Source organism: Saccopteryx bilineata, chromosome 5 (assembly GCF_036850765.1).
Source record: "Saccopteryx bilineata isolate mSacBil1 chromosome 5, mSacBil1_pri_phased_curated, whole genome shotgun sequence".
NCBI classification, from domain to species: domain Eukaryota; kingdom Metazoa; phylum Chordata; class Mammalia; order Chiroptera; family Emballonuridae; genus Saccopteryx; species Saccopteryx bilineata.
The window spans coordinates 138,251,823-138,271,130 of NC_089494.1; the positions used below are offsets into that span (position 1 = coordinate 138,251,823).

General features: G+C 44.2%; 1 protein-coding gene across 1 annotated transcript in view; it reads right to left on the bottom strand.

The window, feature by feature from the left end:
- GAD2 (glutamate decarboxylase 2) overlaps window positions 1–19,308 on the bottom strand; it is a 73,724-nt gene that overhangs the window by 13,419 nt on the left and 40,997 nt on the right. Inside the window, exons 9-13 of the mRNA XM_066281106.1 lie at window positions 16,608–16,662; window positions 15,069–15,185; window positions 12,143–12,207; window positions 5,808–5,886; window positions 2,827–2,976 (exon numbers count right to left, since the gene is read on the bottom strand). Coding sequence (XP_066137203.1) covers window positions 2,827–2,976; window positions 5,808–5,886; window positions 12,143–12,207; window positions 15,069–15,185; window positions 16,608–16,662 — 466 coding nt within the window. The remainder of the gene's footprint in view (window positions 1–2,826; window positions 2,977–5,807; window positions 5,887–12,142; window positions 12,208–15,068; window positions 15,186–16,607; window positions 16,663–19,308) is intronic.

The window sequence follows — 19,308 nt, forward strand, 5'->3', positions numbered from 1 at the left end:
TGGGGAGAGATAATCTCTCTTCCATGGCTAGCATCACCAGACAACTTTTGATATAAGAAGGTAATTATCCTCACCTCTGATCCTGAGCGTAGGATTACACTTATTACTTTAATAATTATTATTAATTCATTTAGTAAAAAAAAAAAAATGCAGCTCTAAGTTGAAAGCCAAATGGGAGTTTCTGCTCTTTGGATGCCTAGATACTCAAGGTTTTGCACAAGGAATGAAGAGGATATATGCACATAAGTTATGTGGCTGCTCTGCTTTCTCTTCTTATCCCTTTCCCTGGGCCTTCACATCAGCACTTTAGAAACTGGGTCCTCTGCCTTTATTTCAGCTTCCTTGTTCCTACTGTTTAATTCCCACCGATGTCCTCCAAGCCATTCCTCTCAGAACCAAGCGGCTGTCCCCTGCTGGTGAGGAGGCTTCAGATGACAAAGGGGCAGCAGCAACTGACCATGAGAGAAGCACTTCTGTGGAAACATGGCTAAAGACTATCGCCTTAATGAAAACACCCAGGAAAAGGGGACAAAAGGGATGGTACTGAATAACAATTAGAGATCAAGCTGCTGATGTTTTGTAATTCCCACCAATTGAAGAAATGACAAGCCCACTCTTTTTAATAGCTTGAGAGTCCACCAATAATTCATATTCTTGATTTCTTACTTTTCTCAAATGAAAGTGTCATTGACAACTGAACGAGTGTCATCCTGGGTGATGAGGACCAGGTAAGTGTCCTTGTTAGGCTTTAACTTTCAAAAGAGGAAGTGGTCCCCTGCCCTGCTCAAGAGATGGGAACTCACCCATCACATCACCTTTACAGGGCAACAACTTACCTGAGGCCCCACCCACTCCAGGTAGCTGCCCAATATTTAGCAGCACTTAGAGAAAATTCAGCTGGGATAAATGGTATGATGGAGGCTTACCTGTGAATCCATGGTCCAGCCAGTGGTGCGATTCAGCTGGTTCGCACCAGTTCGGCAGAACTGATACCTAATTTTTTGAGTTTGGTGAACCGATTGTTAAAATGGCACTTGTAATCAGGGTTCTCTCTAAGGTGGGCATCTGCCCAATGTAAAAATCACAAATTTACATTCCTTACATTTGTTTTTAATGTTCATCTGTGCAACAGTGTATTCTAAGCGTTCATAATAATGTTCATTCTGTTCATAGGTGAAAAAAGTTTGATGGAACTATGCTTGTAATATTTATTTATTCATTTCATAAAACTCATTATACCTTTGCTAAGATACTACATTTTAATTCCCTTGTGTTTGTTAGTTCAGTAAACAAACATATAACGTAAAGAGAAAAAGTGCCAAACAACCAGGGGGTGACAAGCTGTCATTTGTTTCAGATTTGTGTTATGCCCCAAATCCCCCTGAGACACTATGAGTGCGCTGGTTTTCCTCAAATGGTGAAACCAATAGGAAGCTAGGACACAATGAACCAACAGAATATAGATTTCAAGGGTTAGCTTATTGCCCATGAAATAACAAACAACCTTTTGGTATATCAGTTTTTTACACTTAAAACGGTCATTAGGGCAGAGAATCGGCTGTTAAATTATTTGAATCCCACCACTGGGTCCAGCCATCCCTGGAGACCATGCAAGAGTTATTTCTGCAGGAAGCTTCTTTCTATTTAATCTGCTGTTTTTCAAGATGAATTTAAAGAAGAGTCCATACAAACATTGTGGATTATATTGTTTGATTCTGTAATCAATCCCTCCTCCGTAAACTGCCGAAGGCAATTCAGTTTACTTTGAAAACTATTATGAACAACAGCATATGGAACTGGTGGTTGTGGATATGGGTCACACGTCTTTACACAGACCCGAGGAAGAACCCATTCTGTGGATTCATCCTGGCACATCTCACCCCTGTTGACCAGGCTGCCTGCTTGTTCCTATGGGACTGTGCCTGTCACATGTTTGTGTGGACTACTCAGAAAGCTTAGAGCCAAATCTGTGTGACCTTTCCTACACAGGTAGGACCTCAGGGCGTGACGACTTCCTTTTCACTGCTTCCTTCCCCTCCCACCTTGGTCAGCTTTCCCCCACAACTCTTTCAGCAGCTGGGTTTTTCTAGCATGTCCAGCTGGCTCTGGGCATTGCCTCCTGTGGGAGGTAAATAAAACCAGGTGGTGAGTCACCCAGTTTGTGACACTTAAGTGAGGAGTCTGGTCTAGATGGAAAGTAAAAACTTTGTTCTTCCCAGCCTGCTTACTGGTTAAACATACACGAGGCTCCGTGAAGGCTTCAATGAGATCCAGCCAGTACCTTACACCCTTAGTCACAGCGTTTGTGTTTCTGAGAGAGGAGTGATTATCTGTAGTTCAATTCTCAATGGAGAAACTGGGTAAAGGAGGTCACTAGGTACTTCTGGAGTTTTTACAAAAGCTCTCTAACTAGAGGTTACCCCTTTGCAATGTCAAAAATAAAATATCATGATGGGTTTTTCATTTTTCCATTTTTGTTGCTTAAATATATGCCATTAGATTGCATTAATCTGCCCGGTGATTGATCCGTGGTAAAAACAAAAGAGTCGAGAGATGGAAACAACAGCAAAACATTTCTTAAATTCCAGATGGCCTGCCATACAAAGTGACATGGATTTGTCTTCCCACTGAGTGAAGATTCAAAGAAAATTGGTTTACAAGACAAAAAAAAAAAATTCAATGGGTTTTATTGTATTCTTGCCCATGGCAGAATGTAGATAAAGGATTAAAGAAACTTAACCTTGAGTAAGTACTTTTCAACTTGGAAATCAATGACTAACATTTACACTAAGGCTCAGCAGATATAGCTGATGTGCATGTGCTCACCTTTGCTCTCCACATTAGCCATAACTTGAAGACGTCCACATGGCGCCCGCACTGTAAAGCCTTGTCTCCGGTGTCGTAGGACAGGTCGTAGTGTTTATCTTGCTGGAAGAGGTAGGAGGCATGCATCTGGTTGCAACTCTGCATCAGTCCCTAGAAGATAAGAGAAAATTAGGAAACTGTAACAACTGTCTAAGGTGGTCTATTAGATTTACATCATGATGGAAATTATTAAGAAAAAATAATAATAAAAGGAAGAGACATGAATATCATAGAGAAAGAAAACAGTAAGAATCAAATGAAAAAAAATTCATGTGATAGGTAAACTCTGTGGGATAAATGGCTCAGGGTCTGATGTTACCAGAGTTCCACTAGGGCAGGCATTTGCGAAAAATAAAGAAATAAAATAAAATAAAAATCACATTCAGAGTGTAATGTTCATTCTTTGGGAGAACGTCCTGATGGTCTGGTTTTATTGCAATTATAATATTTTGGAAACTATAGTTCTGTAAAATATTATCAGTGTGATTCTTCTAGGGTTTCATTCATGTTTAATTCAAGTACTTTATCAGTCGAATTATGTTTGGAAATAAAGCTTTTAAGATAGTTCATTACTATCACTTATAATGCAATCTAAAAAAATAAAAACATTGCTAGCACCCAATGGGTGTCTTAAACACCCAATATATCAACTGTCATGTTTGTCTCTCAAGAGTGGTTAGAGCGCCTCTACTGAACTTTCATACTCAGTGGAAAGTTTCATTGTCGGGACTATAATGGCTCCTTGGCACCGCAGCTTACTCTGGAAAACGGGGGACAAAATGACTGGAGTTTTCCAAAGAACAATAAATGAATCATGCTCTCTGACTAAAACAGCCCTGTCAGTCTCCTCATTAGAAACCCCACCATGTTTCAATTTGTCACGAACCACAGGAATCCTTTGCACTATATAATCGTGATTTTACAGAGGCTTTGGCATTCTCTTTTTCCTCTTGTGACTCATGATCAGAGAAGAAAAGACTTAAATGTGATTACTTAAGTTGAAGTTAGTAGTCATAACCCTTTTTAAAAATTATTCAAACTAAAAAAAATGCAGCTTAGTTAAGATTTTTAACTAGGACTCAGCCTTGTGGTTTAGGCTTTATAGTCAGTGGAATTCAGTCAGTTAATAGTTAAATTTTTGAGACTAAAGGAAATTACACTACATATAATTGAAATAGGGCAGTAGAGAGACATAGAATCTGAAAAAAAAAATCACTTCATCAAGAAAGTCGAAAAACTTTGCAGCAACCTTCCCAGCCATGCAAACTTGCAAATAGGGGCCACCCCCGGGTGTGGACTGGTGGACAGACTGGGCCAGCTTCTACTGGGATAGGAAAAGCCACTCAAAGTACATGACCTCTAAAAGTTTGGAGGGCACCAGTCTCATTGTGCAAAGGGATAAGTACAAGTGATGTTGTTTTTCTCATAAAGGGCCTTGGTGAGATAATATCCTGGTTCTGGGCCATTAAAAGGTTATAAAATAGTATGTCCCAAACTATGGTGACTACAGGAATAGGTGCTGTGCAGTAAGATAGTAGCCGTGAAAGAGTTCCCACAATCAAATGTGAGAAATTCTGTATCATAAATTCCTTCTTTCCAGATATTTGCAATGTATGTCAGCATATTAAAGGCTCTGATATGCCCAGAAATAATTAAACTAGTTTTTAACTCTTTAATCTGATGTATCACACACTGTTTTAAAAACAGAATTTTCTCATCAAACAATACGTAATATAATCTCATAGAATGATATTATTCCTTGGTTCCCAGTAACGGAAATGCAGTCAGAGCTGGCTGCTAATCTGTGACCTCCCAATGAGGGAATCCCTTTTATCCTCTTACCTAATAAGTGATTGTCCAATCTTCATTCAATTACCTACCCTGATGAGGAATTTATTTCTACATAAAGCACTCATTACTTTTTGAGCAACTTAATTTTTGGAAAAGTGCTCCTTTTATTGACTTCCAACTTGGACCTAAAATCACGGTGAATTCAGATTTTATCATGAGTCTGTACCACCCAGTGTTACTAACCCGGCTCCCTGAAACATCAAGAAAAAACCGAAATCTCTTCCACTTGGGTCATTTAAGCTGTAAAGCCTGGCTAGCCTGTCAGCCCTTTCTGCCTCTCTTTTTAGACTAAGCATCTTTAGTTCTTTCAACCCCCTCTCTCACTGTTTACCAAGTGTTCTCCGCTGTGCACACTCCCCCTTGATGAGGTTCCATACTCTATTTGGCACCCATCTAAGCAAACCACAGCAGGTGTGGTTTAACCTTTTTTGGGCCACGGACCAGTTTAATGTCAGAAAATATTTTCACAGACCGGCCTTTAGGGTGGGACGGATAAATGTATCACATGACCGAGACGAGCGTCAAGACTGAGTCTTAGATGGATGTAACAGAGGGAATCTGGTCATTTTTTAAAAATAAAATATCATTCAGACTTAAATATAAATAAAATGGAAATAATGTGAGTTATTTATTCTTTCTCTGCGGACAGATACCAAATGGCCCATGGACTGGTACCGGTCCACGGCCCGGGGTTTGGGGACCACTGGTTTAACCAAAGGAAATGGAGGACTACCACCTCCCTTATCCTGAAACTCCACTCTTTCATCCCATTAATGTTTTGTAAATAGTAATTCTCTTTTAACCCGTTGTTGACCCCACAGGCTACAAGCACTATCCTGATGTGCTACGCTTTTTCACAAGTAGAACAATTTAGCCATGTGTGAAACATGACCTTCTTGTCTAGTCAAATTGTACCAGACTATGCTAGGATATAAGAGCAGGAGTTGACGATTATCCTCATTAACAATTTCCCCCTTTTGGTAGTTCAGTGTTCCAGCCTGTGAAATCACCCCATATTCTGATTCCGTCACTACACATATCCACTCTGTCCAATCCCACAGTGGCCTGGGCCGCAGCCAGGAGAGACGTACCTCTTCCCTGACCAGGAGGGCGGAGCACTGCAGAGGGACGCCCATCATCTTGTGCGGATTCCAGGTCACGGAGTTGGCCCTGAGGGAAACCAATCATGTTAAGAGGTGGCACCCATGACAAACTCATTCCTCAGGCCCTGTGCATGAGCAGCAGAGCTCCAAGGTTCTTGGCACAGTTTCCAGACTCCAGGAGGACACTTAATTTGCAAAACCACAAGTGGGTCTACAACCTTTTCCCTTTCCCATGGAGGCTTCCAAAGTGGTCTGAGAGCCCCTTCAGATGACCGGGATCATCCAGTCTGGGGTCCCACCTTTAGCCACCAAGGAGCAGAGCACCAGGCACATGAAGGTGCTACTCTCGTGTGTGTCCTCTGCTTCTGACACAGGAGTGGCCTGGAGCTCAGAGCCAGAGCTCACTCCATCCACTGCTTCATTTTGGTTTTTTCCCAACCCAGTTTCTCCTTCTTCTGATTTCAATGGATTACCAAATTTCTTACATGCCTCATTTCATAATAGCTTCTAGCTCATCCCCTGCTTCCATTTCTTCTCAAATCTAGAGTTATCCTTCTAGACTGCAGGTGAAATATGCTACGGCTCCTGTAGCAGTTTTCAATTGCTTTGGTTTCAACAACCTGGAAAAATAGAATGCTCTTCTTTCAGCACTAGCAAGTCTAAGCTCAGGGGTTTATGCTATTTGAAAACTCTACACCATAGCCCTTATTCAGATTCCTTAATAATAATAATTGTTGTTATTTTAATCTAGACATAGCAAACATGTCTTAACTGACTACAGGTTTCCATTTTATCTTCCCCCAGCTCCACAGTCATCTCCTCACTCTGCTTATGGCTCTCTCCTCTTTCTAAATTGTTGATGACTTCCTTTGACCTCCAGCCTACATTCAAGTGACAGGGTGTGGCCCACTGGGGAGAGCCCCGGCTGTGTGTTCAATCTTGTGTCCTTTGCACTTTCTTGTACCCATTTCCATCACATCAGACTATTTCTGTTCCCAGAAAATTCTATGCTCATGCTCCTAGGTCACCTTAATGCTATTTCCTCTTCCTGGGATGTCACCTCCCTTTGCCTCACTTGGCTAAATCCTACTTACTCTTTATGGTCCAGATCAAGTCTTATCTCTGCAGCTTCCTTTGACAGCATTCAACTTCTCTCCCTACGCTGTACTGTGCCCCTTCCCTCACTCCAGTTCCCCAGAAAGCAGCTGTCCCTCCTTGAGCTCCTCTCACTCACTCTACATGCTTAGCATGCAGGCGTGCCCCTATGCCCCTCTTCTGAGAACCTGAATGTGTCCTTGATATAAACAGACTCACAAGAGGAGGAAGGTGAGTAGCTGCACCACGACAGTTGCCGTGACTGCTGCCCCTCTGAGCAACACACTCAGGCTCAGCCTGCTCCCAGCACCCGAGGGGTGAAAGCCTTGAGGAGAAATGAGAATCTGGGAAGAACCTGGTCAGGTCAGCTATGTGAGGAGTGGAGGCTCAGGCGGCCAGTCAGAGAGAGCCCTTACTGGCCTGGAAATCTTATCTGGGTCAGCGAGTAGTCCAGCTCTTCTTCTGGACTGGTAACGAGGCAAGGAGCACAGGCATTTTGAAGCCCGGTGGATACTACCCTAGAAAGAGGATTAAATGACTTCAGGACCAGCGACCTAGGCTCTAAGCGGTAGACAACAGTGGGCCAGGGAGGCAAGGGGGGAGCCAGACAGTCTGTTTGCACCCAGTGCAATCACTCCCTAGCTGTGTGATCTGAGCAAGTTACTAGATTTCCTTACCTATGAATAGAATGCAGTACCTCATGTTAGGACACAGTTCTGTTCCTACAACAGTGTTGTAACCAAAATTTTGGTGTAAGTCAAAACACACCCTAGCCTAACACAAATGGAACACTTGTCCAAAATAGCATGGGTACTGGGGATGCCAACCTCTTCACTCATACCAGGTTACTGTATATTCTTCTGTTCTGCGCAACCAAACTAGTTTGCCCACATAGTCCATAAGTACCACACTAATGGTGTAAACCAAAACATTCACATCTCAATTTTTAAAAGCTTTTATGGGAGTGAGCATCGTAAACTCCAAACGTTGTATGTCCAGACTGTTGTAACCAAGGACCCCCTGTAATAGTAAAGAGTTTGGGCAAAGTGCTTATAACTGTGTCTGACACACCATAAACATGAAATGAGATTGGCTTTCACCATTGATTTCAACTCCATCATTTCTGAGCTCCCTGACGCTGGGTCCACCGACACTGCCGTTCCACAATGTCCTGTCCTGTAGCTCTGCCCCTCATCCTGATGGAGCACAGCTGTGTCAGCAATGATGCCAATGGAGAAGAAAACAGCTGTTCTCCATGTCTCTTACTGGAGGTGCTTATTTCTACGCTGTGGCCAATGTGTCTTTTTAGACTAGCAAGTGCCCAGGCCCACCAGTGACTGCCTGTTATTGTCCTGCCTCTTCTCAGCAGGCCACCTCATAGAGGTGAAAAAAGCTGAGCAGACTGATTCAATGACACAGGCTTAATTTGTTTGAAAAATGTTGGCAATTTATAAACAGCAGCCTCAGGTTTATTTCAGAATGTTTTGCCACGGGATTCAGACAAGGTGGCACCTGTGACTTTCCAGTAGAGAGCACGGAGTCCCCGGGGGCTGTTTTCAGACAGAGCCTGAGCCCTGTCTGCACCAGGAACTCAGCAGATCCCAAAGGAACGCCGTCACTTGCCCCTCCTCGCCTTCCAGGCTTCTCTTCCTCCTGAATTTCTGTGCCTTAGTTCCTTGCATCTTTTCTTCCTGCATCTAGCCCCCAAACCCGTGCTGCTTGGGGCATTCTCTCCGCCATCCCTGACCCCTGACAGGGCCCCATCCCTGACCCCTGACAGGGCCCCGCGGTGTCTTCCTGCCTCCTGGGCTCTCCGCTCACTGTCCTCCCTGCCCTCAGCTCCTCTCCCCTCCACTGCCCCCTGCCCCCCCCCCCCCACTAGCCATCTGCCCAATAGCTCTGCTCAGTTCTGCCTTCCCCCTCCCCTTGAATCCAGAGTTATCTTTCCAAAGCGCAGGTGACAACAGCACTCCTGGCTCACACCCTCTAAGGCCCCAGGGCAGGGAGGGCTCTCCCAGCTTTCCCCAACCCGAGCACTACAGTGCTCTCCATGCCCAACAGTGGCCCACACGGGGCAGGCGTGATTCCCAGCCCTGGGCCAGGGGTGGGGGGCTGCCTGCGCTCTGGACTGTGGCTCCTCGCTGGCTTCCTGGGCACTGCCATGACTCCATCTCCACCTGCACGCAAACTCATCTTTCTCCAAGGACCCTTTCAAACCTGCAGGTCCCTGATCGCCACCTTAGGTCCCTTCTCCTTCCACGTCTGCCTGGCTGAGCTCTGCTGCCCGCCCCTGTTTCCGAGGAGGAATCATTGCTTCCCTGGAGCCCTCTAAAGAGCTCGCCCGCTGGTCTCTGGGCCTCACTCCCTGGCCTTGTGTTTCAACCCACTGCCGATTGCCAGTCTTCCCTGATAGCCTCAGCCCCTTGAAGAAAGGACTCATAACAAGTGTGTCTTGGTGCCCTCACTGAGCCCAGTGACTGGGCTTACATGGCAGAAGTTCTGCCATTACTGACTTGAATTTTGTAACCTCTGGCTCTGAGAGGGCAGTAATTGGTAATGGGTCAGAAGCTGCGCTGGGACCTTCTGCTGGGCCAGAAACCTTGAAGTGGCCCACAACCCACTTGGGAGGACCAACGGAATCAGCTTCCAGTGCACAGAACAGGCTGCAAGCTTCGGGGCCTCTGGAACGCCCTCGTGACATTTGGACAGTGTCATGAGGAAGGAAGCGGCTTTCTGAGAAGTTGGTTGGTTTTCAATGGGAATGCCAGGCAGGGCGCTGGGAATTGTGCCATTTTGCAATGAGAACAGCACACTGGGATCCCTGTGACTACTGGGGAACGTGTGCACTTGGGGACAAGAACAACTATAGATTTCCTCCACTTTTGTATGGATCCTAATGCTTGGGTAAATGTGATACCCCAAGTGAGGCCAATTTCCTTCCCACATTTGTGCCCATGCATATTATGCTCAGGGGTTTCCATGGGCCCCATAATCTTTTCACCAAAGAAAGTGTGCCTTTTGCTGATGATAAGTGAGCAAGATGGGTAGTCTCCGGTAAATGGTGGCTATGGGGATACTGCTCAAAGCAGAACACTACAGTGCCTCCCTCATTTTTAGGACATCTCTGACTATTCCATTTAGTTGAGTTTGTTACAACACAGTTCCAAGAACTGTGGCGATTACAGAGGACTCTGTGTTCCATGGTGAGTGTTCTAAGCTTTGCTCTCAAATAATAGTCTTTAGTACCAAAGCGTGTGGGTGTGTATTTTTCTAAGGCTCAGGGTAGGTAATTTAGCGAGCTTTCAAGTGATCACCAGTGTAGGATGCTGCGTAGCCTTCAGCACTTGGAGTTCCAGGTGGCATTAAAGGTAGAATAACAGATGCTCACTTTCTTGCCCGTCAAAGAGAGCCATAACGAAGGGAAGGTCCTGTGCACCACACACCTCTCTCAAAAGTACACAAATTTATTTCCTGTTTTGATCAACTAAACAGACACCTTCTAAATTGTTCTCTTTTGTTCATAGCTTCTCCTTGTTTACTTTCTTGCCTCCTCCTTAAGCTTCAGGCTCCCTGCAGCACTTCATGACTAAAGGAATGTGCCTGTGAGAAGGCCTGGAGGACCAGAAGCAGACACTAGAGTAGGCTCAGTGCAGGAAGGGAACAGGTCTGTCCTCACCCGTTCACACCGACACGGGCACCTGCAGTCATCATCAGGGTGGCTGCCTCGGGGCCAGCATCCTGCAGCAGGTGCGGAGCGGGCCCAGCTGCTGTCTCCCCAGCCTTCTCTCTAATGAGGCAGCCTGCCCCTGACGGTCTCAGTAGCCCCGTCTTCCTGCACTCACAGGTTCTCCGGGTGTGAGTGGGCCTGGGCGTCACACTGCATACCCTGTCTGTTTATTCTGGCCTGGCTGCTCTGCGTGCCCAGTGCTGACACATGCTGCCAAGTGCATTGGCCTTCCTCCTCATCCTGGATCAGAAACTATGCCAAACTGTCTAGGGGCAGAGCCCGTGGGAAGCTTTTCCTGGGCAGCATCCGGCTATTTGGCAGGGCACGCTGGGAACTTGGCAGCCTTGGACAAATTTGGGCTTTCTCAGTTGCCTGCAGGGTCAGAGCCCACAACTACAGTTGGCCCGCCGTGTTGTGGTGGAGAACAGGGAACCCTGAGCTCTCTCTGCACATGGTCCAAAGCCCGCCCAAGGCTGGTTTTGTATTCTGTAATTTTTTTTCATTTTTCTTTGGATCTGAATATGCTTTATACTAACCAAATATTATCTCTTTTGTTTTTTACAGCTTTTCTCAATAATTTACTGCTTGGTTTCTGAATAAAGGGTGCTTTGCAGGACTGATCAGAGTTATAGCTGAAAAAATCTATTATAGAGTGAGAACATGTTCCACTTTAAGTAAACTGGCCGTGTTAAACCCAAGCCCAACATAAATTACAAGGTGCTTATTTGTTTTGCTAAATTATTTACTGGTTTATTTAAAGCAGTAGATATCACCCTTTATGGAACTCAAAACAATAGATCTTTTTCCTAGAAAACTATGGACTGCCTATAGTTTAAACCAGTGGTAGTCAACCTAGTCCCTACTGCCCACTAGTGGGCATTCCAGCTTTCATGGTGGGCGGTAGTGGAACAACCAAAGTATAAATAAAAAGATAGATTTAACTATAGTAAGTTGTTTTATAAAGATTTATTCTGCCAAACTTAGCAAAAATCCGACATAAAGTACTTGGTAAGTAATTATTACTATGTGCTTTAACTTGCTGTAACTTTGCTTTATAAAGTTTATAAAGTAAAGTTACTTCCCTACTTTATAAATCACCATTACTCTGGAACCGGTGGGCAGTTAGAAAATTTTACTACTAACAGAGATACAAAAGTGGGCAGTAGGTACAAAAAAGTTGACTACCCCTGGTTTAAACAGTTTTGGTGCTAGGTACAGAGACTCCAGGCAGGTCATTCCTGATTCTTTTGGAGAACCACGGGTCCCAGTTAGGAATCCATATACTTCAGAGACCTTCTCCTTGGGTCACTTGCTATGGGCTTTGGTTTCTTTCTGTTGATTACACATGCGAGTCACACGAATATGATCACACGAGGCAAGGTGCACGAGCACTGCACAGAGTGGTTTTACCTGCGTGCCGACAGTTCTTAGAAATGGGGTGAGACTTGCTTTCACCTTTAGCTTTCCCACTTTACATTATGAACAAGAAAAATGTGTGTACCTCTCCACGCCGCTCAGTTTCCACTTGTGTTTCCGGGACATCAGCAATCCCCCACCCCAAGCAGCCTGAAAAAGGAAGATCACACAAGGAAAAAGGGAGTGGTTTTCATTGCTGAGATTTCTGTGACTGGGTATGTTTCACAACAGGGAGGTTCTCCTTGACCCGAGGCAATGTGGGGCTGGCCACCTTCCTCTAGCACTAGAATATCAAAGTTTAAATTGGGGGGCTAAGCCCTGGCTGGTTGGCTCAGTGGTAGAGCGTCGGCCTGGCGTGCGGGAGTCCCAGATTCGATTCCTGGCCAGGGCACACAGGAGAAGCGCCCATCTGCTTCTCCACCGCTCCCCCTCTCCTTCCTCTCTGTCTCTCTCTTCCCCTCCCGCAGCCAAGGCTCCATTGGAGCAAAGTTGGCCCAGGTGCTGAGGATGGCTCTGTGACCTCTGCCTCAGGCGCTAGAATGGCTCTGGTTGCATAGAGCAACACTCCAGATGGGCAGAGCATCGCCCCCTGGTGGGCATGCCAGGTGGATCCCGGTCGGGCACATGTGGGAGTCTGTCTGACTGCCTCCCTGTTTCCAACTTCAGAAAAATACAAAAAAAAAATCCTAAAAAAAAAAGAAAAGTAATTGGGGGGCTATTCTAAGTCTCAGACTCTACCCCACATTTCTATGGTGTAACAGCCAAATCAGGGCCCTGTTCCCTCAGTCTGCATGAGAAAGAGGCGGGTTCTCCCTGCAGCCCAATCACCAGCTCTCTTAACCCTGGGAGGCTCATCATGGGATGGGGACGCTTTAAACATCTTCCAAGTTGCAAGGAAAACTCTTTTGACAAGTCTGAACAATTCCAGAGGGAAGAAGCAGCTTCTCCACCCAATTTTACTGCTGTGTAATTTTGGATAAGCTAATTTCTCTACCAAAAACAAACAACAATAGAAGCAAGCAGGAACGAGTTATACTGGTTAATTGGTTGAGCAATTAAAACATGTCCCTTAAATTGCAACAGCAATCTTTAAAAATAAGATGTCAAGGTGGAGATTCATTGGGAAATGTTAACATTTCTTGTGGTTGAAAATATTCCTGGAATAATTTTAAAGAAAAAAAACCTGTTAGGGTATAATTGCTTCCCCCCTCCCCTTTGTTGTAATTTTAGTTCTTTTACACATTTAAAAATTACCCAATATTCTAAAATGTGTAATCTTTTCAGATTTTTTCTAGCTTAATTATAGAATGTATAAACATTAAAGAGCATGAGTACGTGGTAAACTTGACATGTTCTGAAGAAAGCTAATGCAATCAGTTAAAAGGTTTCCCCGGCTATTGTAATCAGAAACCCCGAAGGAGGGGACACGGCTTCTGCTGGCTTAGGGCACACAGTCATTGCTGTTTTTAAAATCGTCAGGGTCATTCTCTTTCTGCATCAGCCAGCAAGAGTTAATGGGCTCCCCGGTTCTGAGTCCAGGTCACGGATGGTACTCAAGTTGTTCAGCTGTTCCCCAGGGTCTTTGAGTATAAAACAAAGTGATGTCTGTTAGCCTAATGCGCAACTCACATTGTGAATCAAGGAAGGAAAAGGAGATCAGTAACTGCTATGCAGGACACCTCTGGAATAAGAGAAATTTACCTAGCTTAGCTTGCAGACATTTTCTGCTCCTAAGAAAGGGGGAATCAATTTGCTCTGAATACTGATCATAAAGCCAAAATGATCTGACTGTGCTGCTCACCAACATTCTTGCACCAGAATGTAAGTCAACCTGCGCTTCCTTCCCTGAGGAAGACAGCTCTAGCAAACTCTGCTTAGTGATGATCTGCTCCAGCTCCTTCTCTCCTCAGAGACCGTTAGCAGTTAGCAGATAGCTGCTAATCTTTGAACGTTCTTTGAGAAATATCGGCCTAAATTTAAATCTCTGCAATTAGTCCTTCTAAAAATGGACTGTTTTTCATTTGAAAATGTTTTCATTGGCCCATCTCCATTTTTTTCTTTTTTTTTTTCTAATTTGTCTAAGCCTGGAGTCAAAAGTCTCACATATAGTTTATCTTCTCAGCTGAACAAGCCAAGGCATTGGAAACTTGGTGGTAGGTATTTCTTAACAAGTTGTCAAACCTTCTTTCCTCCAGATGTATACAGATAATCTGACTTGAGTTTTTTACCCTTTGGGTTTCCTATATAAATGCAACTCCTAGTTACCCTCTTGATCATTCTTGCAGGGAAGTAAGCTCTGCATGTGTGTGAGTGCATGTATGTACGTGGGAGGCTGTGGCTCAATGAATTTAGAATGAGCTCTAAGCCTGAGTCCTGGTCAAAGAAATAAGAATATTATCATGTCAGGAACATTAAAGCATAATTGGTCTCAGACTGCTTCCTATAAGTGTTGCATATCATGTGAGTTGTGTGCTATTTTGTCTTTGCAGCCTTTATAAACTGAATTTGCTCTGGCTGGTTGGCTCAGTGGTAGAGTGTCAGCCTGGTGTGTAGATGTCCTGGGTTCCATTCCTGGTCAGGGCACACGGGAGATGTGACTATTTGCTTCTCTAGCCCCCTCCCATCTCTCTCTCCCTCTCTTTCTTTCTCTTCCCCTCTGTAGCCATGGGGCTCAATTGGTTCAAGCAAGTTGGCTCCTGGCACTGAAGATAGCTCCATGCACTCGCCTCAGGCACTAAAGCAGCTCAGTTGCCAAGCAATGGAGCAAGGCCTCCATGGGCAGAGCATTGCTGGTAGGAGGCTTGTCGGGTGGATCTCAGTCAGGGTGCATGTGGGAGTCTGTCTCTCTGCCTCCCCACCTTTCACTTTATATATATATAAAGCTGAAATGTTACCATTTGAAAATAAGCTCCTAAAGTAAAAGAGAGAGACAGAAAACAAATTTTATCCCATGAGTCCCAGGGGAAAAACATGCAAGGATATTTTAGTAGCAGGCCCAACCAGATACTTACATCCACATGCATCCAGATCTTATACTTTTTGCAGATATCAGCGACAGCTAGGAGAGGATCAAACGCTCCATACACGGTGGTCCCAGCTGTGGCACTCACAAGAAAAGGAACAAATCCCTATGCAAACGAGAAAGCCCCAAGTCATGTAAGACAGGGGTTCAAGGACTCTTTAAAGTTGCTGACATACTTTCCCTCTACGATGCACACACATGCACTTTGGGAGCCATGGGAAGGGTGGTTGAAAACTTGGAGCCAGGTAGGAACAGCGTTCACATTCCACGAACCGGGTTCTCCAGGCCATGGTGTTGGACCTACCATTGCCTTTTGAAAAGACATTCTGGTTCTCAGAAGAGGCTATACTGGACCTCAAGGTGAATGAGTTTTGCGATTCCCACAAGTCATTTATATGTTCCGGGGGAGATTTAATGCCCTCTACCCCCATTGCTGATTTTCTAGTTTTTTGTTTGTTTTTCCATAACAGGGCCTCAGAACTTAATTTAAAAAAGCAGAAAAGAGAATGAAGCGAAGCCACTCCAACCAGCCCTTTACTCCTATTTGAAAGATTCTCAGATAATTTACCTGGAGTCTTAGAGAAGAGAATTCCTATGGGGCTAAACAGTAAGTTATTGCTCTTATCTTAGTAGTTCTCTGTGTAGCCCTGGCCACATGAAATTTACTGAAATAATAGGTAGCCTCTGAGAGAAAACAAAAGAATGCTCCAAACAGGACTAACATGTTGCCCCACATGATGAAACGTGATGTTACAGGGTCAGTGTGTAGGGGCAGCAAAGGTGATTTATTTTACAAGTTACAAGAAGTAGTGCTAGAACAAGAACAAGGAGTACCCCTTGCTACCAATTTGTAGCGTGGCGTTTGGGGAGAAGGCATATAAAAATAAATAATTATTCCTGATTTCACAGTACTCAAATGCGTGTGCTAGCATTGCACTAGGAACCAGTGAGAGTTACACTGAAAGAGTTCTGAAAACAAGCTCTCTGGCTTGCGAACCACCCAGGGGATGTAAATGACTTTCCAGAGCTTTGTGGGAATCTTTAGCAGGTCTTCTGTTACTTCTAAAAAAGAGCTCGAAATTGCTTCTAGAAAAATAAGACATTTGGAGAGCCAATCACACCAGTATGTGTCCAGGCAGGGCAAATCGGTCCCTTTCAAATAACCTCCCAACAATAACTCACAGGCGGCATTAGCATCCTGATATTTTCTACTTGTGAAAACAGTCTTTCAAACGTGTCTGTTTAATGCCAAACTTCATCTTGTAAGAAGACAAATTGCTTTGGAAACTCTTACAATAGTATGTGAATGTTATTCATTCAACAATGTAGGCATTTCAAAAGCAGGAGCTGACAACTCAGAGAAATAAATCATGACTGGATGCAAAATCTCATGTTCTCATTTAAGCTGGGATGTGAGGCTAGGGTCCTCTTTTTAAAAATAAAACCGAAGTGTTTTCTCCACTGAGTAGACAAATCAATTTGCCCTTAGCTGGTTATGGGCTGGATTTAGCTACCTACAAACACTTACTTTTTGTTTGGCTTCAAGGATCCTTCTTTCAAGATCAGATGGGATCATTTTTCCCCTGGAAGGAAAAATAAATGTGTTATAGATTTATTTTGAATAGTTCACTTCTTTTTATTTGATAAGTGGCCACATGAGGATAAAAGTACAACCCTAAACTGTTGATAATAATGGTCAGTTTAAAAAACAACTCCTTGCCTCTTTTCAGAAAGAAATGCATTTCCTCCCTGAATGAAGCACGGTTGTGATTTCTGGCACATTTTGAGGACTCCTGACAACACAGTGCTGTTAGAACAGCCACGCGTCCTGAGCTCTGAACACAGCCTACTTTTAGGTCACCTCTTCATTTGGTTAAAATGAGGCTGCTTTGGAGCAAGACATGTTGCAATAGGGAGTGAGTGCAGAAAACTATTTGTATTCCAAACCTTCTGATGAATGGACATGCAATTGCACACATAGACGAAAGACCAAGAAGAGAAAATCCAGTCTGATGCATTTGAGTGAAACATTAAGCCAAAAATCTACGTAATTACATTTGTAGTGCTAAAAATACAGAGCGCACCAGAGCTCATGGGCTAAAAGTTCAAACAGTTAATAGAACCGGAGAAAGAAGCATCCTTTCAGCCTCGTAATGTTTCTTTCCTAAAATAAAAATCCAGACATTGCTCACTGTAAAACTCATTATTATAATAACCAGAGGAGTTGATTTCTCCAAGAAGCCATATGTGGCTAGAAATGTGATCTTGGTCGAGTTTCTTAATCATTATCCCTAGAACATAATGATAATAATATTACTTAGGGAGTTATGAGTTAATAAATGCTCATAACATTTTACAGTGAGCAATGTCTGGATTTTTATTTTGGTGTGGAAGCATTATTAGCTTTTATTGTTGGGATTGTTGCTTTGTCTTGTGACATTCCTATCTTAAGGCATTCAGAAAAACAGACAAAGGGCAGACAGAGCGGCCACACAGCATTGGAGGCAGTGAAACAGTCTTCAAACCAACATAGCTCTCTTGAGGTTGCTAAACTGCCTAAACTTTTTCCATCAAGGTCCGATCTAGTTTTCTTTTCTTTCTTTTTAAAAAAAGGCAATTTGGAAAAATAAATTATGGGGAGGAGGCTGTAACAATGAATAGTGTGGGGTGCGACTAGCAGTCAGTGAGCAACAAGAGGGGCGTCAGCGTGCGGCCGGTGCAGGGGTCCAGCTGTGGCTGTCCCCCTTCCGAGACAGGGCGGAGGAACCGGGCTGCTGCGCTTCACCTCCCGGTGTGGGCTTGCCTGGGCTTTTTATTGAAATGTTATTATTGTTAATTACTTTGGTCACACTTCTCCATTTAAAAACATAATTTGCGCACTCTACAGTGAGCAGCTAAGTTATATATTTTCTACAATTTCCATTTCAGGCTAATACAGGAAGTGTTACAAAATGGCCGGAATATAAAGCAGACAGGAGGCCTGAAGGCATTGAGAACTGCTGATTTATGTGACGCTGTTTTCTGAAGAAAGGCAGTTAAAATGCAATTACCTGGCGACAGTGACAGACAGCTAGCAGTGATTAGTTAGGGAGGTAGGGAACAAAGGACATTTATGTACCTTTGGTGCAAAGGGTATTCCCCGACTCAGAGCTGCCCGTGATGGGGACAGGAGGAGGGACAGAGGGAATGCAAAGGCTGGGTGGTGGGGCGGGCACCTCACTCCCTACATTTGCCTCTCCACGTCATAGCTTGGCCTGGGAGCCATCCTCTCTCAGTGTGGTGACTTGCACCTTGCTCCAGCCCCACTGTAAACAAAATGTTCACATTTCAGAAGAAATTCGGATGTTTATTTTTTATATAAATCTCTAAGCACATTAAAATCACCCTGGCACTTTGGTAGTATATGAAAATTGAGAACAAGAATTCACAGAAATTGCTGGCAAATCCCAAATTTTACTAATCACCTCTGCCTTGGAAGGTTTGAGGAGGACTAGCTGACCATTGCTGCCTGCTCCTCTCATCACACCCAGATGCTTTGTTGCGCGTAAGGCAGTGGGTGTCACAGATCAGGGTGCATTAGGATTGGAAGGGGTTCAAGACCTAATTCTAGTTTAATTGTCTCTCTCTTTTTTTATTTTTATTTTTTTACAGAGACAGAGAGAGAGAGAGTCAGAGAGAGGGATAGATAGGGACAGACAGACAGGAATGGAGAGAGATGAGAAGCATCAATCATCAGTTTTTCATTGCGACACCTTAGTTGTTCATTGATTGCTTTCTCATATGTGCCTTGACTGTGGGCCTTCAGCAGACAGAGTAACCCCTTGCTTGAGCCAGCGACCTTGGGTCCAAGCTGATGAGCTTTGGTCAAACCAGATGAGCCCAGGCTCAAGCTTGCGACCTCGGGGTCTCGAACCTGAGTCCTCCGCACCCCAGTCCGACGCTCTATCCACGGCGCCACCACCTGATCAGGCTAATTGTCTCATTTTTCAAATGAGAAAGAAGGCCAAGGGAGGTGAAGTGACTGCCCAAGATGATAAGCTGGTAAAAGGCTGGTTGTATCTAGAAATAAAACGCCAAGCTTTTAGTACGGACTCAAAGGGCCACAATTATGGCAAACCTATTTGGAAAGATTGAAGTTCTTTAGGATAAGATAAATCCTTTAAGATAATATCTGATTTTCAGGGATCAGAGCTATCATTCCAGCCTTCTGGGAGAGCAGAATGACCATT